At 47.7% G+C, this 27,184-nt stretch overlaps 2 protein-coding genes across 4 annotated transcripts in view; one reads left to right on the top strand and one right to left on the bottom strand.

Annotated features, from left to right (window-relative positions):
- The window catches only part of LOC146809378 (ferritin heavy chain A-like), a 287,383-nt gene extending 267,992 nt beyond the window's left edge, over positions 1 to 19,391 (bottom strand). Inside the window, exon 1 of the mRNA XM_085616195.1 lies at positions 19,258 to 19,391. Within this exon, the coding sequence (XP_085472321.1) occupies positions 19,258 to 19,263 (6 nt within the window). The 5' untranslated portion in view covers positions 19,264 to 19,391. The remainder of the gene's footprint in view (positions 1 to 19,257) is intronic.
- Positions 7,104 to 27,184, top strand: part of LOC146809377 (pleckstrin homology-like domain family A member 2) — a 154,415-nt gene continuing 134,334 nt past the window's right edge. For 2 of the 3 annotated variants that reach the window (XR_014966418.1, XM_085616196.1), the window contains exon 1: positions 7,104 to 8,408. Coding sequence is in view for 1 of the 3 variants with exons in the window: in XM_085616196.1 (XP_085472322.1) it covers positions 7,980 to 8,369 (390 nt within the window). In the remaining 2 variants the exon portion in view is untranslated. Of the gene's footprint in view, positions 8,409 to 19,378; positions 19,517 to 27,184 lie in introns of those variants that run through there. The other variant, XR_014966419.1, reaches the window with a different exon arrangement.

Here is a 27,184-nt window from a genome sequence, read left to right as displayed (position 1 = left end):
CATCGGGATGTAGGGTGTCAGAGCACTTTACATCACATGCACATATTACATATTGACAATAAATTGTGTGTGTGTAAATCAATGTACAGGGTGTGTTTATGAACTGCAAGTAACAAAAGGATCTCAGTGTTAAAAGCAGTAACCCACTTACCTAGCTACATAAAATGAAAATCTGTAATCTGCATATTACATGATGTGCTTTGCAGAAAACATAATAACCCTCTATGTTTATTTGACTCAAAACTGGGACTGGATAAAACAGAGATCCCTCCAGCCAATGCATTAACCCCCAGAGTTATCTTACCATTATTATTATTGCTTGAGATTTACTGGGCACACAAAGATCTCTACAGCAGGTGACTTAACCTCTTAAGATATTTTAAAATCCAGACTTTGCAAACAATTGAGCAAAATAGATGTAATGTTACTTTTCTCCTTGTTGGCAATTTCTTTGTGTCTGAGTTTTTAAAAAGTAAGTGTATAAGTTGAGGTCCAGATTTTGCTTTGGGGTTACATTACTTTTTTGGCATAAACCAGGCGCAACATCTCATTTGTTAAACCTCATAAAGCGCTCAAACGTACTTATGATAGATCTGCTAAACATAAGTGTGAGGCCTTAATATCTGATTCCACCTCTTTTGATGTCACTTCCTGGGAGGTTAGTTGTTGTGATGCCACTTCTTGTGATGTCACATCCTGCAAAGCCACGTATGAAGTCATACACGGTGATGTCACACACCATGATATCAATTACATACTGTCTAACTAGGTTAATTCCCTCACTTCTTTTTTTAGGACTTGTGCCCTGACTGTTATGGAGTAGAGTGGAGTGTCGTGCAGTAGAGTGGAGTGTAGTGCTTTACAGGGGAGTGTCATGAAGTACAGTGGAGTGGAGTGGAGTGGAGTGGAGTGGAGTACAGTGGAGTGTCATAGAGTAGAGTGTCATGGAGTAGAGAGGAGAGTAGTGGAGTAGAGTGGAGAGGAGTGGAGTGGCGAAGAGTGAAGTAGAGTGGAATGGCTGAGGACCCTCAGCACAGCTCCGAGAGTTTTGGGCAGTTGTGATAATCATGCCCACAGGATGCAGGAGTTAACCACAAAGTGGAAGGGGTTGGCTTGGGCGATTTAACCAAAGGGCCCTCCCATGCCTTCTCTCTGCCCCAAATTTTATTGCACCCTCTCTCTCCTTCTTCCTTCTCTGTGCATCTTTTGCAGTCAAAAAGGGCCTGATTACGATCTTGTTGGATGGGATACTCCATCACAAATGTGACGGATATCCTGTCCGCCGAATTACAATTCAATTATATCCTATGGAACTTGTAATACAGTGAACAGGATATCCGTCAAGTTTGTGACAGAGTATCCTATCCGCCAAGATCATAATCAGACGCAAATTCTCTGAGAGATGTGCTTGCTGCAGACTCACATGATGTGAACTTTCTCCCGTCAAGAGCCCTCGTGGATAGGACTGGACTGGGATCCAAAAGCAGTCCTGGCAAATGTTGAAACCAGCACTCCCTACCTTCCTGTCTCTTTCTTTCTAGCATCGCTCTTCCTCTTGTTTTGTCCCCTCTGGGCCTGCTGCCATAAACCTGGGAGCTGGAGACACAGGGGCATATTTACAATATTTAGGCGTAGGGCAGTGCCGCAAGCCTTCTAGCTGCGCTGCCCTATGTCAAAAGAAAAAGGCAACAATGTGCTGTATCAATAAGATACGGCGCATTCCTATCCTTTTTGTCAACGCTGTCGCACAACTGCAGCCAAGCGCCAACGCAGGCACCCTTGCACCATGGTGCAAGGGTGTCGTTGACATGATTGTTTTTGTGGAAGAAGGTGTCCCTTCCTCCACTAAAACAATCAAAGGAGGCGTTTTCCTCGTTCTATGTGTGCTGCAGAATGCCTGCTTTGGGGAGGTTTTAGTTTTGATGCTGCCCCAGATTTACACTATATTGAAATCTGGGGCAGTGTCAAAAACCATGGGTGTTGCATGGGAACACCATGCAACACCCATGGAATGCCCCTTCCACGCAAAGCAAGGCATTGCCTTACTCAATATTCACTCGGCCATAAAAAGCCATGCAGGGTGGCTTTGCGTGGCCTTGCAAATATGGGCCGGTACACTGCGCTTCTGGAATGTCACAAAAGTGACGCTCCGGCAGCGTATAAAGGGAGATATCCATTACAACGCAGTCATTACATCGCACTGCTTTTACAACGCAACTGTTACAACGCAACTGCCTTTACATCGCATGCCATTACAACACACATCACTACAACGCATGCCATTACAGTGCATACCATTACAATGCATGCCATTACAACGCATTATACGGTAAGTAATGGAGATTTTTAAGTTGTAGGGTGGGTATGGGTTTTGGGGTAGTTGGGAATAGTAACTTTTACCCCTACACTATCCAAAACTTTCCCCACTGTTGCACTCACTGGAGTTGGAATAGTAATTTTTACCCCTACGCTATCCAACACTGTCCCTACTGGTGCACTAAAAGTATTATGCGTTGTAATAGTATGCATTGTAATGGAATGAGTTGTAATGGTAGTTCTTAAAAATGCGTTTTAATGGCATGCGTTGTAAAAACGTGCGATGTAATGTTAATTGCAATGTAAAAACCGTGTTGTAAAAGCATGCGTTGTAATTGTTTGCACCTTAACGTCATATATTCCGTATAAGTGCCGATGGCATTGTAAATATTCCCACATTCATTGACCTTCTAACACTGTCATCCAATCCGCCCCACCCCCACATGAATGAGGAAATAAATGGCCAGTCCAGCCCTGCCCATGGTGCTGCTGCAGGAGTGCTGCGCTGGGGACAAGAGGTCGGCTAATTGGCTTCTTCTTCAAACATTTTGATGCCTTTTCTTTTTATATATTTAGGAATAGAACACGTACCATTCTACCAAGCAAGTACAACAATTGTTTTAATGTCTTTTTCAGATTTCCTTTCCAGGGTTCCCCTTATATGAAAGAGCAGTTTGATTTGATTTTTAAGAAACTATTTGCTGAGGATGCTGACAAGAACGAATTGTAGATCAGGACAATTTCTACCAAAATTATGGTTTACTGAACAGCAAGTGAAGCAGACCCTGGGTCTAAAAAACAATGCTGCTTACATTCACACAACTCTGGTTCATCTCATAGGTATTGCACCTGATCCACCCAGGGCTGGATTAGGGCGGTGCGACCGGTGCCGGGTTTGCAAGTTTATTTTGGTTTTAAAGCACCTGCCGACGGTTCCTTGCCTCCAGCCATTTCCAGGCAACTATAAAAATGTCAAGCTAACTCCACTGATTAATGTTCTTCCTGGAGAAAGATTGGAGTTTTGTCTAGTTGAGGTTTTCACTGATCATAAAATAGCACAGAGGGTTAATATGCCTGCTGCAATGCATGTGTACCATGCAGATCACAAAGTGCATATAATGTACATAGGAACTGTGATAATGTGAAGGAACTCTCCAACCCCAGCGCCAACTTTAACGACATCCCGCCATCACAAGACCTCTGCGACTCCCCAGCCACCTTCTTCCACCGCAAGATCGCAGACATCCACGACAGCTTCAGCAACGAGGCCCCCCGACAGACACAGACACCTCTGACTCACCGCCCCCCCAGCCACATCGACCCCTGCTGTCCTGGACCCACGTCATCGACGAAGACACCATCAAAATCATGAACACCATCCACTCTGGTTCACCATCCGACCCCTGCCAGCACCACATCTTCAACAAAGCAAGCTCCACCATCGCACCCCATCTCCGCAAGATCATCACCAGCTCCTTCGAGACCGCCACCTTCCGAGAGAGCTGGAAGCACCCCGAGATCAACGCCCTACTCAAGAAACCCAAAGCTGACCTCAAGAACTTCCGGCCCATCTCCCTCCTCCTGTTCCGGGCGAAAGTGATCAAGAAGATCGTCAACAAGAAACTGACCTCCTTCCTCGAAAAGTTCAACATCCTGGACCCATCCCAATCTGGATTCCTCAGCAACCTCAGCACCGAAACAGCGCTCATCGCCCCCACCGACGACATCAGGGCCATGATGGACAACGGAGAAACCACGGCCCTCATCCTCCTGGACCTCTTGGCGGCCTTTGACACCGTCTGCCACCACACCCTGCACACACGCCTCCACAACGCAGGGATCCGCGACAAAACACTGGACTGGACCACCTCCTTCCTCACAGGCAGAACCCATAGTGTCCGCCTCCCCCCATTCCGCTCCAAAGACACCAAGATCACCTGCGACGTACCTCAAGGATCGTCCCTCAGCCCGACACTCTTCAACATCTACATGGCATCACTCGCCAACATCGCCAGATCGCACGACCTCAACATCGTCTCATATGCCGACGACACTCAGCTGATCCTCTCCCTCACCAAGGCCCCCACCACCGCCAAATCCAACCTCCACGAAGGAATGAAGGCCATCGCCGAATGGATGACGAACAGCCGCCTGAAACTGAACTCGGACAAGATGGAGGTCCTCATCATCGTATCCACTCCCTCCGTCTGGGACAACTCTTGGTGGCCGACCGCACTGGGAGCAGCACCTACGCCCACTAACCACGCACGCAACCTGGGAGTCATCCTGGACTCCGCATTGTCAATGACCCAGCAAGTGAACGCCGTCTCCTCCTCCCGCTTCAACACCCTCCGCATGCTCCGCAAGATCTACAGATGGATCCCCACCGGCACCAGGACAGTAACCCAGGCCCTCGTCAGCAGCAGACTGGACTACGGCAACGCCCTCTAAGCAGGAACCTCAGCCAAACTCCAGAAACGACTACAACGCATACAGAACGCCTCTGCACGCCTCATCCTTGACATAGCCCGCCACAGCCACATCACAGCCCACCTGAAGGACCTGCACTGGCTTCCCGACAACAAGAGGATCACCTTCAAGCTCCTCACCCACGCTCACAAAGCACTCCACAACACCGGACCAGCGTACCTCAATGAACGACTCAACTTCTACACCCCGAACCGCCAGCTCCGCTCCGCTGATCTCGCCCTCGCCACCGTCCCCCGCATCCACCGAGCGATCGCCGGCGGCAGATCATTCTCCCACCTCGCCGCTAAGACCTGGAACACCCTCCCCATCCACCTACGACAGACCCAGGACCTGCTGGCCTTCAGGAGACTCCTCAAGACCTGGCTGTTCGAGCAGTAGCAGCACCTCCTCCCCCCCTAGCGCCTTGAGACCCTTACGTGTAAGTAGTGCGCTCTGATAGGTCAGTGGGTTACTACTTTTCTAAGACATCCTTTTGTTACTTGCAGTTTATAAGTTAAAATCCTGATATAATTAACTGACATCAAAGATGCATGCACATTGCAAAGTATGCAAAGTACAGATTAGAGCATAGATCACTGTTGAATTAAGGGTTCGTTTGGGTAGAAATTGATTCTTATTATTAAAGAGAACCCCCAACTATGGTATTCCGTTTTCAATTCTGAGTTTGTGCTTCTCCAAACCAAGCATTCTTAAACTATACTGCCTCCCAGTATGGATGACAAGTCACACCTACACTCTGTAGTCCTTTGGCTTATGTAACAGCTCCTATACACTGGTTTACACACGTATGATTGATTGTCTCTATGTAATGTGTGTGGGATGCAAATTGCTCTGACACCCTACACTGGCATTAGTGACACTATAGAATGAATTAAATGCATCTGAAAGAGAGAAGTTATTGAGACTTGAGAGTCGCTGTTTTAAAAGGTGGTAGTGAGGGAATCCGGATGGGGGTCGCCAACAAACATTTTCGCACCGGGGGCGACCGGTGATAAAGCCGGCCCTGACCCCTGGCCTTGGCCCCATTTCACCAAATCCTACCTCCCCCCCCCCCCCCCCGCCCTACGATGCGCTCTTGGCATCCATAGGCCACCCCCTGCTCACTCATGCCTGCTACAACACATCCACCCTCGTGGACGCCCCCCACTCCCGCCTCCCTTTATGTACCCCAGCCAGGGGCGTAGCTTGTTCAGTAAAACTGGGGAGGTGTGAGCTTAAAATTTCCCAACATTCACGCTGGCTTATCTTGCTAAAATATATGATATGAGAAGCAGGGCATAACGGGGCTAGGGATAGTGGAAAGGAGAGCAGTGTGGATTATTAGGGTTACTTAAAGGGCAACATATCATGGAACGCAGCGCAGCAGCCAAAAATGCTGTGCTGCATTGCATGACAGGGAGGGAGCAGGAGAGCGCCAGATCTACAGTCATGTGGCATCCTCCTGCCCTCTCCCTAGTGTAAGCGCAGGATGATGCTGCCGCGCGCCCGGCACTGACCTTTGCGCCATAGTGCAAGGCTGTTGTGAGTCTAGCATAGTTTTGTAAGCGTTCCCTTCCAGCCCAAAATACTATACCTAGACAAGCTGTAAAACTTTTCCTATTTTGTATGTGTGTCATAAAGTGCAAAGTCAAAAAAGAAACGAGTAATGCCTGCTTTCAAAGGCATTAATTTGTGTCGCAAAACCCGGTCCCCGTTTCTTGGAAGATAGGGCTTTGCATCAAAAGCATGGGTGGTTTCATGGGAAGCACCCTGGGCGCTAAGTAACCCAGAGCAGCGCTGCGCGCTACTATTTTTAGACAAGTAAATAGTAATAAAAAAATATTATGTGCTGGTTTGCGTCACTTGTGTGAGGGAAGCACAGTGCAACAATATGATGTAAAATAACCAACAGTTTTATGAAATTCAATACAGAGAAAGCGTGTGTGTGTATGTTTTTGTCTTAGTGTGCATGTAAAAATCCTTGGTGAACCCCGACAAACACTTCACCATACCCGACTCAAGTCGCCTTTACCCAACTATATACTAGAGTTCCATTAATTGGGAGGGTAACACCCCCACCCCCCCTGAAGCTACGCCCCACCCCTATCTTTTCAATCAGCTCTGCAGTGGGAGCCCCCCTGGCGCTCTCCTGCTGCCCATAGAGCAGCTTATCCCCGGGATTAGTGTTGCATCCCCTGTAAACGCTGGTTTCACTGTCTCCAGGTCCTGTGGGGTGGAGTGGGCGGGGAGGGGAGGGGCCTCCGACCCCATCAGGCACTAACCTCCCTGAAGAACAGCATCCTTCCCTTGGATGGACCTGGCTTCAGCTGCTCTCACACTCAGCCACCCTGAACTCAAGGACTGGCAGACCCTCGTCTCAGCGCTGCTGTGGGACGCTCAGCTGTGTCCACGGGGAAGTGGAGGAGGCTCCTCATTTCAACACTACTAGAATAGCGCAACTTTGTCCAGACAACGATAGCTCCTCATTTCAACACAGCTACTTTAATCCGCCGACCAGTGTGCAGAGTCCGACTGATCATCCTCTTTTGCTTCACGAACCGAGCCCGCGTAGACCGACGCTTTGTTTCAACCCAAAATAGAGGAAATCCCAGCTGGGCCCAGAAACTAGCGGCTCATCATCTCAACATAACAACAGGAACCCCTGCTAGGCGTAGAGTCCGACGGCTCCTCATCTCCTCATCTCCGTACAGCAGTAGGACGCCAAACTGTGTCCAAAGACCGACGGACATTTTATCCACAGGTCAGACAAAGGAAACCGAACTCTGGCGCTACCAGGGCTCCTAATTTCAACATAAACAGTCTGAGCCATCTGTGACCAGAGACTCTTGTCAACATAACTACAGGACGCTCAGCTGTGCGCATAGTGTGACGGCTCCCGGTCTCAACCCAACTAGAGGAAGCGCCACTTCCTAGGTCCAGAGGTGGAGAACTCTTCATCTCAACACAGCTACAGGACGCCAGGCAGGACCCAGAGACTGGAGGCTCCTCATCTCAGTATAACAACTGGAATCTCTGCTAGACCCGTAGACTGACTGCTCCTCATCTCAACATAACAACTAGAATTAGCTAGACCCGGAGTTTGGGTTTAGAGACTGATCTTGAGGGAAAGGGTCACCTCAAACACACGCCCCAGACCACAAGTCCTCAGGTGAACCCCGCCGTTTGCTTGCAGCATGCAACCCCCCATCCTCGCCCTGAAGGAGGGTGACTTGGAGAAGCGAGGGGGCGGGATCCTCCAGCTCTGGAAGAGGAGGCGATGTGTGCTCACCTCGGAAGGACTCCGATACTCCTCGGGCGCGGGTGGCCCGACCACGGAGCTGCGCTTTGAGACCCTGGCCCGCCTGGAGTGCATCGAGCGGAAAGGGGAGCGCGTCTACTTCACGCTGGTGGACGCTGGCGGGCGCGAGATGGACTTCCGCTGTGGGGCGACCAGTGCGTGGCACGCCGAGATCACACTGGCGCTGGTGGCCTTCCAGAACCGCAGGGCCGTGGAGGACCTGAGGACCCACAAACAGGAGGCCAGGAGGCACGCTGGAAGAAGGCTGAGGAGCTGGGCCTGCTGAGAGAGACCGTTCACCCCGACACCAGCCCGCTGCGCAGCAGTAAGTACAGTCAGTCAGGAACCACCGACACCTGAGGTTAACAGGGGTTTGACACCACAAGTACCAGAGGTCAGCAGGGGTTTAACACCACAAGTACCAGCGGTCAGCAGAGGTTTAACACCACAAGTACCAGCGGTCAGCAGAGGTTTAACACCACATGTACCAGCGGTCAGCAAGTACCAGAGGTCAGCAGAGGGTTAACACCGTAAGTACTAGAGGTCAGCAGGGTTATGACACCACAAGTACCAGAGGTCAGCAGGGGTTTAACATCACAAGTACCAGCGGTCAGCAGAGTTTAACACCACAAGTACCAGCGGTCAGCAGAGGTTTAACACCACAAGTACCAGAGGTCAGCAGAAGTTTAACACCACAAACACTAGAGGTCAGCAGGGTTTTGACACCACAAGTACCAGCGGTCAGCAGGCGGTCAGCAGAGGTTTAACACCACAAGTACCAGAGGTCAGCAGGGTTTTGACACCACAAGTACCAGAGGTCAGCAGAGGTTTAACACCACAAGTACCAGAGGTCAGCAGAGGTTTAAAACCACAAGTACCAGCGGTCAGCAGGGGTTTAACACCACAAGTACCTGCGGTCAGCAGAGGTTTAACACCACAAGTACCAGAGGTCAGCAGAAGTTTAACACCACAAACACTAGAGGTCAGCAGGGTTTTGACACCACAAGTACCAGCGGTCAGCAGAGTTTAACACCACAAGTAACAGAGGTCAGCAGAGGTTTAACACCACAAGTACCAGAGGTCAGCAGAGGTTTAACACCACAAGTACCAGCGGTCAGCAGGGGTTTAACACCACAAGTACCTGCGGTCAGCAGAGTTTTAACACCACAAGTACCAGAGGTCAGCAGGAGTTTAACGCCACAAGTACCAGAGGTCAGCAGAGGTTTAACACCACAAGTACCAGAGGTCAGCAGGAGTTTAACACCTCAAGTACCAGAGGTCAGCAGGAGTTTAACACTTCAAGTACCAGAGGTCAGCAGAGGTTTAACACCACAAGTACCAGAGGTCAGCAGGGGTTTAACACCACAAGTACCAGCGGTCAGCAGAGGTTTAACACCGCAAGTACCAGAGGTCAGCAGAGGTTTAACACCACAAGTACTAGAGGTCAGCAGGGTTTTGACACCACAAGTACCAGCGGTAAGCAGAGGTTTAACACCACAAGTACTAGAAGTCAGCAGGGTTTTGATACCACAAGTACCAGAGGTCAGCTGGGGTTTAACACCTCAAGTACCAGAGGTCATCAGAGATTTAACACCACAAGTACCAGCGGTCAGCAGGGGTTTAACACCACAAGTACCAGAGGTCAGCAGGGGTTTAACACCACAAGTATCAGCGGTCAGCAGAGGTTTAACACCACAAGTACTAGAGGTCAGCAGGGTTTTGACACCACAAGTACCAGCGGCCAGCAGAGGTTTAACACCACAAGTACAAGAGGTCAGCAGAAGTTTAACACCACAAGTACTAGAGGTCAGCAGGGTTTTGACACCACAAGTACCAGAGGTCAGCTGGGGTTTAACACCACAAGTACCAGAGGTCAGCAGGAGTTTAACACCTCAAATACCAGAGGTCAGCAGGGGTTTAACACCACAAGTACCAGCGGTCAGCCGGGGTTTAACACCACAAGTACCAGAGGTCAGCAGGGGTTTGACTCCACAAGTACCAGAGATCAGCAGGGGTTTAACACCACTAGCACCAGAGATCAGCAGGGGTTTAACACCACAAGTACCAGAGGTAAGCAGAGGTTTAACTGGAGTCTAAAACCACCAATACCGGGAGTCAATGGGGGCTCAGTCATGTCTAACGCTTGCGTTGAACAGCATTTGAGGTCACCAGTGTCTGGGACTAAATGTCGATGAAACTCAGTTGGTATTTAAGACGGCAAACAACGCGGGATAACAGTGCTTTCCAGGACAGATATTTGTGGGTCATGGTTTGCCACCACTGATACCTGGGGATACAAGGCCAATGTAGTTTCAAAGCAACCATACCTGCTGGAAAGTGTTACATGTTTAGCATGACCATTACAAAGGGCCGAGGCATTCAGTGCGGTCAGGGCCGGCTTTAGCGCTGGTGGCGCCCTGTGTGACAATGTTTGTTGGTGCCCCCAATGACCATTCTCTTGTCCAGATGCATTTAATAAGGTTTATAGCGCCACTCATATCAGTGTAGGGTGTCAGAGCACTTAACATCACACACACACGCAGTACACAGAGACAATCATCATATGTGTGTAAATCAGTGTATAGGAATGTTGCATACAACAGAGTACTATAAGGTGTAGGAGGCACATTTCATCCATACTGATAAACAGTATATTTAAGAGTGCTTGGTCGTGGGAGAAGCACAAACCCAGAATTCAAATATAACACTATGGTTGGGGGTCTCATTTAATAATAAGAATGTATTTATTTATTCATACCGAAATAAACCCTTTTTGCAACATTAAAATAAGGAAAGACTGGGGGGAAAATCATCATAACGGTCTAATTTATACCTTCCAGTTTGCATGCAGCTCTTTGATGACAGTTATTAGCTCACTGTTGGGTATTAGGATGGTAACATATACACTGCAAGTCATAAAAGAATCTCTCTGACAAAAGCACTGACCTATTTTGTGATCTGCATGGTACACGTCCTTTGCAGCAGGCACAATAAACCTCTGCGCTAATTCACGATGAGTCAAAACTTTCACTAGACAAACCTCTGCTCTCACTCCAGGTTGAACATTAATCACCAGAGTTATCTTGACATTTTTATTGTTGTATGAAAATTGCTGGAGGCCAGGAACGGGGCAGCAGGTGCTTTTAAAACTATGATATACTTGCAAGCACGGTGCCCCCAAAGTCAGCACCCGGTGCAGTGGCACCGGTCGCACCACCCTGAGTGCTGTTTAACATTGGCAGGGCCTGAAGCCAAAGGTTAAAGATGGATTTAAATCTCTAATGTCTGAAGAGAAGGGGTAATGGGTGCTGTATATCCCTGGGACAGTGGGTCAGGCTTTTGCATGGCGCTGGAAACTCTCTAGCCCAGTTAGCTTCCCTCTCTCAAGATAGTTCCTGGCACACAAGGCACAGCTGTGCCTCTCATACTGTGGCAGTGGTGCTGGAACCATTTTTAGAGTGGGGTGCTGCCATCAATATGACATCACTGAATTCATAGGGATTATGAAACATTCAAGTGTCACACTAAGAACAGGTGTAGCAAATGTGCCTATTCAGCAAGGGAGCGGTGAGGGTGTAGTATGTATCTGGTGGTGAATTTTGGAGCACATAGTCGATAATATATTACTCAATTCAATTCAATAAATCTTTATTTCGGTTTGAAAAACCATAAAAGCTATACAACAATAAAAACACACATTGGGATAATAAAAACATACACATTCTCAAGGTACCGCTAGACCATTAGTGTAATATTAATAATCATATTTTAATTGCAAGACCCTTTTGCAACAAAATAAATACAATAAAAAAATTACGCTTATAAAATAGATAAAACATTGTGAGGAGTTCCTGATCGGATTGCATTGTAAAACTCAGGGCTATGATTAAATCTATGGCATTCTTTTTAGTACAACAAATTAATAGAGGTTTAAAAGTGCAAGTGCTTTAGGTGCAACACATAGAATCGGAATAACATTGCGCTTATGATATTATTAATATTTAAAGTGCAAATGCAATAGTTAATACATCAACAATGTTCCAAGTATAATCTGCTTAAAGTTCCAACCCTGCCTTTGATCTTATTATACCTACAGCAAACAAGTATCTACCGACACTAAAAACAACAACTTTTTGAGAAGTGTCAGTTCTCAATATTCTTTCTGCCTTAAGGGAAGACCTAGTGCCTAAATTCAGACGGATAGGTTTAATCCATTTCTTCCTAGATTTTGCATGGGCAGGACAGAAGAATAATATGCGTAGGCCATTCTCTTTTGCATCGGGTTGGCATAATACACAACACTCGGCTTTATCATCCATTTAGATGTATTCAAATTGGTTTGCAAGACACCGTACCGAAATTTCAAGTATAAGGATTTTGCTAGCTGCGGCTGCACCTCGTCTAAAAACTGTTCGAAGCTCACCGTTGGTTTCATGGAGAGGAACTGTATTGTTAATGTACCAACAGCTGAGCTATGGGACACGCTGTCTTGAATGTAAGCCCAAAAGGTAGCTTTCAATATTTTCTTGGAGACCATGGTCAATTGTGCAGGTTCCTCCCAATAATGTTTCAACCCTAATTTATGGAACCAACAGTAAACGTGCTTAAGCCACTTTAGGCCTATACCATGGTTGAATCTTAAGATTTCCTCTAGCCCTTCTTTATAGTGTACAAGTTCTGCTGTAGGCCAAAATCGTACCCAAAACAATAGAGGTCTTAATATTGTTTGGTGGTCTATACGCTTTATGTTTAAGTCCATGACGATAGGGATTAGAGGTGTATGCATAGGAAGACCTAGAAATTTCCCCCAAAAATTATTTTCTCCTACCATAAAAGTATTCTTACATGAAGGCCCCCATAATTCTGCCCCATAAAGAGATGCCGATTGTGCCCTATACTTGTATACCTCAAGTGCCGGGGATACCACCTTAGAGATACTACTCTCATGTTTTTTTGCTATCGGTAGAGAGTTTTGAAGTAAGATAGTCTTACTTTTCTCCAGTTGTGATTTCCAGGTCATTTTAGTGTTTTTACCAAATAGGTAAAATTGTGCACGTATTCTAGCTTTTGACTTTTGACGGTTAAGTTCTTCTTGAAAGACTTATGAGGGTTAATCACCATGTATTTTGTCTTGCTAGAGTTTATTTCCAGGCCCTTAGATTCACAGTACATACCAAAAGTATATATTAAACATTGCAACCCTTTTGGAGTTTGAGATATTAAAATGGTATCATCAGCGAACAAAAGCGCTGGTACTGGCATTCCCCCCCCCCCCCCCCCCCCCAGCTTGGGAGACTCATGTTCGCTGCCCAATAAGTATTCCGGAATATCATTTACATACAGTGAGAATAGTGTGGGTGCCAGCACACAACCCTGCCTTACCCCCTTGCTTACTCAAATTTGCTCAGTAAGTTCCCCCTCGGACCCCATCTAACCTTTGCATAATTATCCTCATGCAATCTCATTATTTGTATTAGTATTTCCCCCGGAACCCCCTGTTCTTATAATGTTTTCCAAAGCAGGTTTCAAGGGATAAGGTCGAAGGCGGCCTTTAGGTCAACAAAGGCTATATACAAATGACCTTTCTTAAAAACTGTGTTCTTCCAACTCATACAGAGAAATCTAAAGACCTGGTCAACTGTACTAATCTTGGCTCTGAAACCGGCCTGGTATTTCGATAAAATGCAATTCTCCTCAATCCAATCATTTAATTGTGTTAAAGTTTCTCGAGCATAAATTTTTGTAAAATATCAATTAAACTAATTGGTCAGTAATGCGAAGGGTCTTGGCGGTTACCTTTTTTTTAAAATGGTTGTAATTTCAGCCCCTTTCCAAGATTCCGGTATTGGTGCACCCGCGGCGACTGACTCACAAAGAAGATTAATGTATGGACCCCAGACATTTTTATTGTGTCTAAATAAATCCTCTGGTATTTTATCTGGGCCTGGTGCTTTCCCCGGTTTTACTACATCAATTGCAACGAAAGTGTCTTCCAAGGTGAAGTGTAGAGGAGCTACGGTTGGGATTGCATAATCGTGCAAACTAAGTGTTGTATCTTTCGTCGAGGTTGAATAAAGATGGGAAAAATGAGTGACCCAAGTTTTTGCGTCTAAAAAGAGGTCCTTGTTACATCTTCCCGCTTTATTACCTTTAGATAGCAATCGCCAAAAGCTAACATAGTCTTTGGATTTGGCTGCGCTAATCAAATACGTCCAGATATTGTCATTCCAGTCTTTCTTAGCTTGTATTAATAATCTCTTGTACTTGTTCCTCTTCTCCCTTAAAACCACAACATTATTTGTTTTTGTTGCCAAAATAAGATCTTTTTTTGCTTTTCGGCATTCTTTATTAAACCAGGGATTATCCAAATTACGTAATTCTGCTCTTCCCATTTTACGTTCTTTTGGGATTGTTAGACCTGTCAGCCCTTTGGGTGGTCCCTCCTCATTATTATTTATTTTGTCCCACTTCTGCCTCAAACCCTATTATAATTTTTCCTTTTTGGGAACCACCAGACTTTTTAGTGTTGATGCAGGGTCAAGGAGCCATTTTCCCTACCCCTGGAACTTCTGTCTGAGGGCCTGAGACACAAAATGGTGGCCACCCATTGTCACCTGTGACATCATCAGAACCCACTGGAGATTTCTAGAACCTTCCGTAACATTCTGGAACCCTGTGACAGTGAGAGGCAGTTTAGAATGTTGGGAGGCCATCTCAGAGTGGCAGTTGGCATCTGACTAGAGAGGAGAGAGGACCAGTTCAGAAGGAGGTCGGAGTAAGGCAGCAGGGGTGGAAACCAGTGCTTGGAGTGGGGTCCAGAAACCCACCCTTGATGCTAGTCCCTACTGACCAAGCCCAGCCTAGAGCCCTGTGTGGGATCAAGATCAGAAAAACCATCTTAAGGACCTAAATATTGTGAAGAGGCCTTAAAGAAGAAGACCAGCAAGCTCCTGACCTGGTTAGCGGTGTCCTCTTGGAGTCCTGACGTCGAGAAGCCTGGAGACCTGAGGCCTGAGGTGGAGAAGCGGCGCTGACAGAAAGCAGACGTCGTACCCGGAGCCGTCAGAGGTCGAGAGAGGGCGCCGACGGAGGTCGTGGAGAGGCACTGGAGGTCGAGTAAGGAGTCACCTGAGGTCGAGGTGAAGCGCGCCGGAGGTCGAGGTGAAGCGCGCCGGAGGTCGGGAGTGGAGATCGCACTCCGGAGTCGCCGGAGGTCGAGGTGAAGCGCGCCGGAGGTCGGGAGTGGAGATCGCACTCCGGAGATGCCGGAATCTGAGGTGAAGCGCTCCGGAGGTCGGGAGTGGAGGTCGCACTCCGGAGACACCCGGAAGCGGGGAGACCGTGACCCTGCGACGCCGGAAGGCGACATCGAGCCGAGGCCGCCCAGCGACATCGAGCCGGAGCAGCCCAGCGACATCGAGCCGAGGCCGCCTAGCGACATCGATCCGGAACAGCCCAGCGACATCGATCCGAAGCCGCCCAGCGACACCGAACCGGAGCCGCCCAGCGACATCGAGCCGGAGCCGCCTCACGACATCGACACGGCGCCGAGCGGAGCCGATCATCGTGAAAAGGGCAGTAAGTGGTAGAAAGGGCATCTGAGGCCCTGTGGAGCCCTAAAAGACCATTCTAGGGGCTAAAGGAGTGTTAGGACCAGCCTGGGAGTGCTGGGGGGTGAACTGAGACTGGTGCAGGGACCTGTGTGAGGGACTGTGTAGTTGGGAGAGCCAGAACCTAAGGTTACCCTCATTTTACCTCAGCTTAGGCCCCAGCCTTGACCAATCTAGTTGGGACATCCCCAGGCCACCCCAGTGACCACAAGCTGTACTTGGGCATAGTAAAACCAAACTACCTCAGGAAAGTGATGTGAACTGTAATTGTCATTAATTGTGTTATTTAAGTTATTGAAGGTGCTTTATTTATTGACTGTATTTATTGTCTGACAGTATTTATTAGCCATTTGTATTTATTGCACCCCTATTTATTCCGTGTTTATTTATGACCTGATCCTATTTATTGAAACCCCACTGTGGTATTATTTATTTGACCTGCCCTTTTAAAGGAGAATCCTATGGTACTGTATTTATTTTATGAACCCTGCAACTAAGAGAAAATAAGATAAAGACAAACTCCTTTCTTTCATAATTTTTACGGTGTAGTGTCGTTTTTGGAACGGATGAACGCATGGTTATTGTGAGGGTGTGACGTACGCTTAACACGGTGCCTGACCCCCAACCGCTCGAGCCAAGCTACCATTGTGCTGGGAACCTGGTGACTGCTAACCCGGTTGCCCGGTTTCCAACAGGGATCCTACTCAAAACAAGTTTCAATGCATCTACCAATGTACAGTGTATATTTGTAATAGGGAATTCTGTGGCAGGCAGATCAACATATGGTGAAATAGTGTATATGAAAATATCATAAATCTGCTTTAAAACGATGTCATTTCTCACTAAATATGGCCATTTTAAGGCTCTTCGATTATTGCTTAGTAATGGTTCGATGACGCTACAGTTGCTATCTACAGTGTTCAAAGGAGCTAGTAGAAATAAATGGGCTGCTAGTGTCAAATGTAGTGGATAATGGGCGCTTTCAGTTCTGATCTCAACCACTAAGTTGTGTAAAATTGGCCAAAGGCCAATTGATGCCGATATATAATCAATACTGCTCTTACAGTTATTCCTATTAAATGTGGCAACATTTGGACTATTAGATGGTAATCGGCCATTGCAGGATCTAAGTCCATGTCCTGTCACCAATCTTACCAATTGTGCAACGGCAACTGTACAGGGTACTACCGGGGTGCTTTTCAGAAGGCGGATATTGTTTACAATATATTCCTCATTGAAGATATTTTCAAATCCCACGACTGGTTCAAATTTACGATTGAAGTCACCCCCCACGATTACCATTACACTTGGATAGAGTGAATTTAAAAATTGATCTAACTGCTCTGTCGCCGGAGATTCCCTACTAGCTGGGCTTGGTCTGTGGTAAATATTTATCACATATAATTCAGTGTGGTCCTGTGTTCGAATCTTAATACCAACTAAATCCTGAGATGGAAAATTCAACTGAGTTATGTCCATGCATAGAGGAATTTTTACCCAAATAATGAGACCTCCTGACGGCCTACCTCTAACCGAAGGGATAGCATTGACACTATATGTTTTAAATCCCATTTTATGTGGGGTCTCCAAGACCCAGGTTTCCTGTAGGAGACATATTTCGTTTTGTCCAATGTATTCCTGCCATTCTACATCTCTTATATTCCTCCTCAACCCTGCTATATTCCATGATGTTAATTGTATTTCTGATTGCCCTTCCTCCCTGATTTGATCGTTAAGTAAAATTCCCATCTCATTCCTTGCTCCCGAGGTTTCATGACTTTTGTTAATAGTGTCAAGGGAGCCCGTTTCATTATTATATGAGGACTGATTCACCTCAACTATATCCACACACTCATTAAACGGGGGTGCTAGTGGTGCATCTTAAGTTTCAAGGTGCATGGCTGCGTCCTTTTCTATTATCGAACATAGCCAATACTGTTCACCTATTTCCAGCTGGGATCTACCTACGTTCATATTTGAAATACTTGAACCATTGTTTGCCTTAGTCTTAGCTGAAATTAGTTGGCCATCTTGAACTTTAATTTTACATACAGGGGGATCTGAATCATTGGAAAAGTAAAATTAATGTTCCAGTAGTGATAGTTGTCAGTCTTGAGCATTTAGATCTGATAGAACCTGGAACCTATTAAACAAGGGAGTAGGGGCAAGATTGTTTACAAAGCACCCAGAGGGAGGTCTATAAAAGAAACCCAATGGAAGGGCGCTAATGCTGGTATTTTGGCTAGGATTTAGCTCATTAAAACTTAATAAACATTGGACCAAATGAGGCCTGCGAAAATTAACCACAATGCAGTCACCCTCAATGGGCCTGGGGTATTGGCCGATCCAAATAACTCTACGAACCATTAAAATCTCTTTTATGGCGGACGGGTGGAATTTTTTATATTTAGTTAACCAATCCATGGTTTTGTTACGTAAGTCAACCCACGACTCCCTCTGGTCCTCCCTGAGAGCAAGGACACCAGCCAAAGATAAGACATAGGGGCACGTAGCTGGGGTAGACTCAGCACCTCAGTATTAGGCTTAAGACATTTGTTTCTTGAACCCTCTCTGATATTATTAATCATCAAGTTAGGTGTATTGCCTATAGCTAAACGATCTAAAGGGGTATTGAGTGAGCCCAACCGTTCTGTATTGGATCCATGGGGTACTTTATATGCATTACCTTTCATGGTACTATGACTATGGCTTAGCGTGGGAGTTTCCTTAGCTTTACCATCTAAACTTTGTGGTTTCATAGTTGGGTTAACATTCTCTGCTATTTTCAAACCCTCCCCCTCAATAACATCAGGCTGCTGTATCATATTGTTACCACTTAAATTATTTATAACAGCATCCAGGCGATCCATTTTTTCCCATAAAAGAGTAAAGTTCTTTCCAATCAGTTCTTGAATACAAGCTAGCGCAGTTCCCAAAGCAGATTCTTCAACAGTAGCCATAGTAGGAAAAGTATCGTCCCCAACAGCATCATGACTTAATGGGAAAAGAGAAGTAGCCACGTCAGTTTGTGTGCTCACAGAATTTGTCTTTGGTATACCATGGTCGTTTATGCAGTTGACACTTTGAGATCCCTTTGTATTCCTTGTTTTTTGTGTACCAGCGCCCCGCTTCCGTTTTATTGGGTGCTCTTTCTTTACTTTAGAAGATTTAGAGACCTGTGTTCTCGTGGCTATTCAAGATACCACTGGGGCTGCTACAAGGGGTACAACCGGGACCGGCTCAGGAGAAATCATTGGTATATTTGGTGGTGTTACATACAAACACGTTGGTGCAGTGTCACCTAGGTTAAGGTTAGGGATGCCCAGTGATGAACGTCTCTGCATTATAGAAGCTTCTAAGGAAAGACGACGTTCCGCTAATTCAATCTCATGGGTCAATAATGTCTCTGCCCTAACGATGAATGCATCCAAAGTACCAGCTACTCCTTTGTGCTTTTTCGAGGTATTCATAATGCCGTTTTACTAAGAAGCACTATATTTCACAGAAGAACCTCTCCGTGCGACACAAGTACTTATTGTAGATTTTAAATATATACGACAGTACCTGCATACTGGGGCTTGAATCAATAACGATGACCAAATGTCAGATGGAAGGCCCAGCCCCTTCCGGGCTCTGATGGGTGCAGACGGGCCCGCCCGCACGCGTCCCACGCCGCGGGAGCCCGCGGCCGCTTTTGAAGCGCCTCCTGGCGCTTAGCGCTGACGTAGGTGGCCGAAGCCACATGGGGTATGCCGGGCGTTGCAGTCCCCTTGGACCGGGACCGGAAATGATGAGCTGGCGAACCGGTGGGCTGAGGCAGCAGGTAGGGTGCAAAATCACCCCTGGAAAGCGGGACAGTTTTTAGAGCGGGGTGCTGCCATCAATATGACATCACTGAATTCATAGTGATTATGAAACATTCATGTCACACTAAGATCAAGTGTAGCAAATGTGCCTATTCAGCAAGGGAGCGGTAAGGGTGTAGTATGTATCTGGTGGTGAATTTTGGAGCAAACAGTCGGGAATATATTACTATAGCATGGTAGGGTAGCTCATTGTCATGTACAGACAGCACATTTTCCATTGAAATGGCCACTAGCTTTGCATAGACATAGTTTTAATGATAAAGCTATTAAGCGCTCAACCAATAATGTGTGGAAATCATGCTTCAGCGAATATTTGTAATTTGGGCGTCACCAAGTAAGGTGTCCTGATTTGTTTTGACCCTATTGAAAGCTTTGTTTCCATCACATTTCCGAATTACCTAAAAAGCGCTTACTTTGTGCTTTCCTAAGTGTTGATATATTTTGAAATATTTGTACAGTTCGTTTATTGGTATTTAAATGTGTATTAGAAAAAAACAACATTCTGCAGCCTTTCTTTATACACCAGGAAGATTGCCACATTGTTCACTTTACAAAATCCTTTCACTTTGCAATCGTAGAATAAACACCAATCTCCATGTTAAAAGAACAAGCAGCAGGTTGTCTGAAGACCTAGCCTGACACAGCTCTGTCTTTGAACGCTTAGCAAATGTATAAAGCAACATTTAAAAGTTTCTTTATTGCTCATTCACCCTCACCAGCATGGTTGTTCTGGGGGTGCTGCAGCGTCCTCAGCACCTCTTCTTACAGCGACAATGCACTGTGGTGACTTTAAGAGGCCCTGATGACGCCTGGAGTTACTGGTTGTAATACCCCTCTAATCCCCCGACCCCGAGGAGGGAGGGAGGGTTGTATACAGACTGTCAAACACCATCCACTCCACCCCCACCAGAGATTAAAGACAATAGTTAATCCTTGAGCATGGATAGAACAAGGGGCATGAGGGGGAGGAGTGGTGGGATACCCGTTTCTGAAGGTATGATGGGCTCCCGTTTCCGGAGGAGTGATGGACTCCCGGTTCCGGAAGTGTGATTGGCACCCGGTTCCGGAGGAGTGATGGGCACCCGGTTCCGGAGGAGTGATGGGCACCCGGTTCCGGAGGAGTGATGGGCTCCCGTTTCCGTAGGAGTGATGGACTCCCGGTTCCGGAAGTGTGATTGGCACCCGGTTCCGGAGGAGTGATGGGCACCCGGTTCCGGAGGAGTGATGGGCACCCGGTTCCGGAGGAGTGATGGGCACCTGGTTCCAGAGGAGTGATGGGCACCCGGTTCCGGAGGAGTGATGGGCACCCGGTTCCGGAGGAGTGATGGGCACCCGGTTCCAGAGGAGTGATGGGCACCCGGTTCCGGAGGAGTGATGGGCACCCGGTTCCGGAGGAATGATGGGCACCCGGTTCCGGAGGAGTGATGGCCTCCTGGTTCCAGAGGAGTGATGGCCTCCTGGTTCCGAAGGAGTGATGGGCTCCCAGTCCCGCAGAAGGGAGGGGGAGGGCTGGAGGTTCAGACCGTGCCATCATACCATCACTTTGTTGTAGTCACACCGACCAATGAGTGGCCTGCTTTTACCAGGATCACAACACCCCTATTTACATTGACAGGAGCATTCACTGTAAAGAGGGCAATCCCAAAGGTACAGTGGGGAGGCACACCGCTCACGCTGCATTCCGGTACATTACTCAACCTGCACTGTTAACGCCGCTTACCCTGCACTCCCAAGCTCACTGCTGTCCCTACTCTCAAACATTCACCATGCGCTCATACAGACATTTCCCTCACTGCATTTATACAGCCTCACCCCTCGCCCTGCACTCAGAGACGCACTGCTCACCCTGCATCCAGGCACAGTATTCACCGTGCACTGTTATTAGACATACCTCTTACTCTACTCATACAGCCACGCTCCTCGCCCTGCACTCAGCCACACTACTCGCCCTGCACCCAGTCACGCTCCTCACCCTGCACTCAGCCACGCTCCTCACCCTGCACTCAGCCACACTACTCGCCCTGCACTCAGCCACACTCCTCACCCTGCACCCAGTCACGCTCCTCACCCTGCACTCAGCCACACTACTCGTCCTGCACTCAGCCACACTCCTCACCCTGCACCCAGTCACGCTCCTCACCCTGCACTCAGACACACTACTCGCCCTGTACTCAGCCACACTCCTCACCCTGCACCCAGTCACGCTCCTCACCCTGCACTCAGACACACTACTCGCCCTGCACCCAGTCACGCTCCTCACCCTGCACCCAGTCACGCTCCTCACCCTGCACTCAGACACGCTACTCGCCCTGCACTCAGCCACACTCCTCACCCTGCACTCATATACACTATTCCCCCTGCATTTAGGCACAATATTCACCCTGCATTGTTATTACAGACACCCCCTCAGTACTCTCATACAGCCACACTCCTCACCCTGCTCTCAGCCACACTCCTCCCTCTGCATCCAGTCACACTCCTCGCCCTGCATCCAGTCACACTCCTCACCCTGCTCTCAGCCACACTCCTCACCCTGCACTCAGCCACACTCCTCACCCTGCATCCAGTCACACTACTCCCCCTGCATTTATGCACAATATTCACCCTGCATTGTTATTACAGACACCCCCCTCAGTACTCTCATACAGCCACACTCCTCACCGTGCACCCAGTCACGCTCCTCACCCTGCATTTATGCACACTATTCACCCTGTACTGTTATTACAGACAACCCCCCCAGTACTCTCATACAGCCACACTCCTCAGTCCTCACCGTGCACCCAGTCACATTGCATCCAGACACAGCCAGATCTGGTGGCTTAGTGGACTAATGCATGCACTGTAGGGGGCCTGTGTTCAAAGGTTCAAATCCCGGCGTGTCCACTCAGCCTTTCATCCTTCTGAGTCTGATAAAATGAGTGCCATTGAGTTGGGTAACAATAAACATCTGTTATTCCGCGCCAAGATGCCCTTGGGTGAATGTGCACTTTACAAATACATGTTATGTCCCACCTCTCACACTGCAAGGCGCACATTTGCCTCCTAGAATCTTGGCCCTTTTGAGGAACAAGACAGGCGTTTATTGTAATCAAGGCAATGGTACCTTTATTGACCGTCGAATAAAAGGCTGCTGTGATTGGCTGTTCAACCCCTACAGTGCCAGGGGTGAGATGGGTTTGCCTTCAGCACCATTGGAGCTGGCTGTGCTGAGGATGAGACCATCTCGTCCTTAGCCCTTAAGTGGTGTAAGACAAACGCTGGACTTTGCCACCAACAACTTAAAATTCCATGGAAATACATACACACACACACAAATTGGAGGGTAGGGGGCACAGAGAGGCGGAGGAGGGGGGAGCGAGAGACGAGGTCGGAGCTCTGTGTTATTTTATGTGTGTTGGTGGTATGCGCACACACCTGTCTGTGGTGTTGTGTGTAGGTACGGGTGGTGTCATTTTATTGATGGCATAACATACGTATCTCCGGGAGAAATGGGAAGCAAAGATATGTTAAGGACTCACAATAACAAGCATTTGCAATGCAATAGGTCTCGCACTATTAAAGTCTGAGCTATTGGCATTGCTATTAATAATGCAACACAAATAGCTCAAACATTCAGTAATGCGGGACCTATTGCATTGCAAATGCTTGTTTTCTTAAGACATGGTACGGGGCAGAGTCAGAAAGGGGGTAACAAAAACGAGCAACAACATCCTTCCAAACACTGCAGTTTGTTATTACAGTCTGGCTCCAAGGAAACATCTGAGATGTACCGAGGAAAAAGCCCTGAGCTGAATAAAAACATTGACACCTAGACGAGGTTTGTCCACTTATTGTCCGGGTGGAGGGCTCCGATCACCGCCCAAACCTGCCGCGAAGGCGACTTCTACGAGCCGCAGGCTCTCCGAGGGTGAAACATGTCAAATTCCAAAACCCTGGCCCATGTGGATTCGGAAACACTAGCCCATGTGGTCACAATAGACAACCTATCCGAGGGTAACACAGGCAGAATAGGAGACTGTGAGAACGAGTCAATTGGTGAACGAGTAGATGCATGCGCAGGTCACGTACGTACGAATGAATTAAAAAATGAATGAATGGGCACAAGGCTAAAGTATTAGTTAATGAGTACTGGCAGAGCGCAGGCACCTCTCACGAGTAGATTACACCACCCTACAACATCCTGGCCTCCCTCAGTCTTAAGCATTCATCCAGCCACACTGTCACTTGTTTTTCACTCATTCATGCACTCTCATTCATCCATTTGTGCATACATCATTCATCCATACATTCCCTTTTTCGTGCATTAATTCACACACAGCCCTCCATGACCTTTCTTTCACAGCGTTCGAGGCTCCCACCGTGCTCGTCGTCGCTGCCGCTCTCGTCGCTCATGAGCCCGTTGGAGGGGCTTTTGGCGCCGTTGGGTCGGGTCCTCCCCAGGAACTCAATCCCCTTGTCCATCATGCCAGGCATGGTGGGGCTGCGGTGTGTTAGGTGTGAGTAAGGGGCAGCCCCGCGCCTGGCCGGCTCTGGGTCTCTGGGAGGTGGGGAAAGTTAAACATGGAGTCGCGGTGGTGCTGCTGCAGGCGGCGCTCGGTTACGCTCATAAACGACGCCCCTTTACGCACAGCAGGAACGTTAGAGCAGAGGCGGGGTGGTGGCTGAGGTCCGTTTGCTTTCCGTTATGCTGTCTGAGTCTGAGGACAGTTACTGGGTGCCGCTTTTCAGTCCCTGGTTGTTCCTGTCCGTCGGTCTGTGCGCAGCTGTCGCTCATCTCAGGCAGCCGAGGAAAGGAGCTTTGGTCAGTACTGCAGGAAACACCGAGGTTTGTTAGCCGCTTTCTATCTCCTAGGAGGAATCCCGCCCGCATGTGTGCTTGGACAGCAGCAGCCCTGCTCCAGGAGTGAGGGACACGGATGGGAGCGTTGGTGGGGGAAGCGGAGGGCACAGGGGTGTGGGGGTTTGGAGCAGGAGCACATAGTGGTTGCGCGGTGCCTAGGACGTGCGTGTTGAGAAACTGCATGCTGGCTTGCGAGGGAAGCGGGACAGGAGATGTGCACGCCGCGTGGCTGTAGGCGCGTACACCAACTCAAATCCGCCAAAAGCCTGCGCGTGCACATCTCCTGTCCCACTTCCGAGGCAAGTCAGCAACAATAGATCTCGCTTGCGAGCAGCGCTTCGCGCTGCGTTCGCAGGCGAGACCTAAAAAACGGAAGATTTGGAGACTGAAGGATAAACCGCCTTTGTGTGGAAAATCAGTAATCAGCAACTTGCGAGGAATGGGTTTGAACTTTGAACCCTGAAGGTTACAATTCATTTAGGGCATTCTTCACCCTGGATTGTGTAACCTACATTTTGTTTCTGTGCCTGAATGTTAGCTCTCCTTTCCCGACTTGAAATCGACAAGCTTCCTGTGTCACTCGCTAAGTACCAGGGTACTCGGAGCAGGCATTAAGGACTGTGTTCCTTTCGAGCGAGTCAACTCTAAAGCAGTGATTAATATGCAAAAACAAAAGTAAGTGCCAGGCCCGAGGTATTTCACGAGAGACTCCTGCAGCTTGCACGACCCGATGTTCCTGCTAGCGCTGCCTAATAATGGTGGCTCTGGTATCTACTAACCATCACACATACGGCAGTCTGGCTGCGATGTTACACTCCCCTAATAAATGTATTCAGTAGCAAATAGTTGGGTACAGTTGCTTTAAGTGAGGTGTTTGTCAGATTTCACTTGGGATTTTTACATACACATGCAGACAGAAACACTCACACACTCTCGTCTCTGTTTTAAAGTTTTAAAAAAAGTATTATTTTACAAAATATTGAATTCTAAGTACCCCTTCTCCCTTACTGCACCTCCTGAAGCCCCTCTCCTGCCCTGCTTCTCAAATAATCTATTTTAGGAACTCTGAAGCCCCCATGAGAGCAATGCCGTGTTCACCTCTTCCGTGAGACGGTCATGGATACCGCCTCCCTCAGGGTCCGGACCAGGCTGAAAACTGCTGCTGCGGTTTTACGGATTACAGGACATGGCCGTGTGCACTGACAACTCCTTAAATCTAGTTCCTTTTTAGGTCTCGTCTGAGCCAGCGCGCATGCGCTGCTCTGCGAGGCATTTAGTAAGGACTTTAAACTCTGAACATACGCTCATGCGTGTGCTTTTTTTTTATGACCCGCTATTGGCCTTTGCATGCGTCTTTCTAAGAAAGCACGCAATTTGCCAAAGGCGGGTGCATGTCCCGCCTTCTCTCTCCCCTGGCCTAGGGAGCTCAGGAGCGAGCAGCAGCGCCATCTGTTTCTAATTAACGCGCCCGCGTCTTGTGGTCGCGTTAATTGGAAACAGATGGCGGTAGCGCTGGCCCTGGTGCACTTTTGATACAAACGCGGCGCTTTCACTTTCGCCGCTGACCTGGCACGCACGGCCGAGCTTGTTTTTTTAGGTATTTCTAGGTCATCTTTCTTCTCTTACACCATGTGTTCCCATTCTCTCTGCTTTTCCCCGTTTCACTCCCTGCTCTCTCCATTGTTATTATTTCTTCCTCTTATATCTTCATTATTATCTCCCTTGTTCTCCAACCACTGTTCTCTCTTGTTTATCCTTCATTTTCCAATGTGACTCTTTCTTCTCCCCCTTCCCCCTCTCACCCTTCAGTACCTGTCCTTCCCTCCCTGTGTGTGCACCTTAACACAATGTCACTGCTCACACCCGCACAGTGGCGGCTGGTGGAATTTGAAACTGGTGAGCGTATGCAGAACGAATCAACGTATGCGAGCAAGCAATAAGAGGAGTTCGGGGGGTTCTCCCCCGTGAAGACATTTTTTAAAAATGTGCACCTTTTTGGTGCAATTTTCAACACTATTTCTGTGATAAATGAACTAAAAATTCAGTTCTTCTAGGCATTCATAAAAGAAAACTCATACATTATTTCCGAGAATTTCTTGGTTGCCAAGCAAGTCTGACTTCTGAAGAGGGCTAGGGAACTAAGCAAGACTGCTTTAGCTCTACACTTTCCAATAGAAAACACTGGTTAGCGATGCAAACAAGTTTAATGGACAAACCTGGGGTCTAGGGAGAGTCCCTCTCCTGAGAAAGAAATTTAAAAAAGATTGGCAAATGGTGCATTTTAAAGCAAATTAATGCAGCGCTAAAGCAAGGCAGTCGGAACGTATAGTCCTGAAATATTAAACACATTAAAAACTGCCCCGTATCTTCTTGCATTCATTTGTTCAACAGTTACTGTAATATGTAAATTGTTCCGCATGACAACTTTTGCCCTTCAAAATGTATGCTTGCCCAGTGTCTTGCACTGCATGCAGCTTTACCATTGGAAAAATATGCTCTAACCAGACTTCAGGAAGCACCAACAGCTGCTGGCTGTAACCAGTCATATAGAAATATGTGCAGATGAGCGAGTTGAGGCAGCCTATCATGTGTTTTACAATAATATCCCAATAATGCTTGACCGTGCCTTTGATTTCATTAGACATACCCTTAGCACCAGAAATCTTTAACCTTTATGTGTTATTGATCTGGAGCACAAAGCAGACCTTTCCCTATAGTTTTAATTTATTGTTTTCTTCTTATGCTATCAGATTATTGCCCAGACACGGGTGTAATCACAATCCCT

This window comes from Triturus cristatus, chromosome 7 (genome assembly GCF_964204655.1).
Source record: "Triturus cristatus chromosome 7, aTriCri1.1, whole genome shotgun sequence".
In the NCBI taxonomy this organism is placed as follows: Eukaryota; Metazoa; Chordata; class Amphibia; order Caudata; family Salamandridae; genus Triturus; species Triturus cristatus.
The sequence above is the reverse complement of the archived record's forward strand: the minus strand, read 5'-3'. Positions and strand labels throughout refer to the sequence as shown.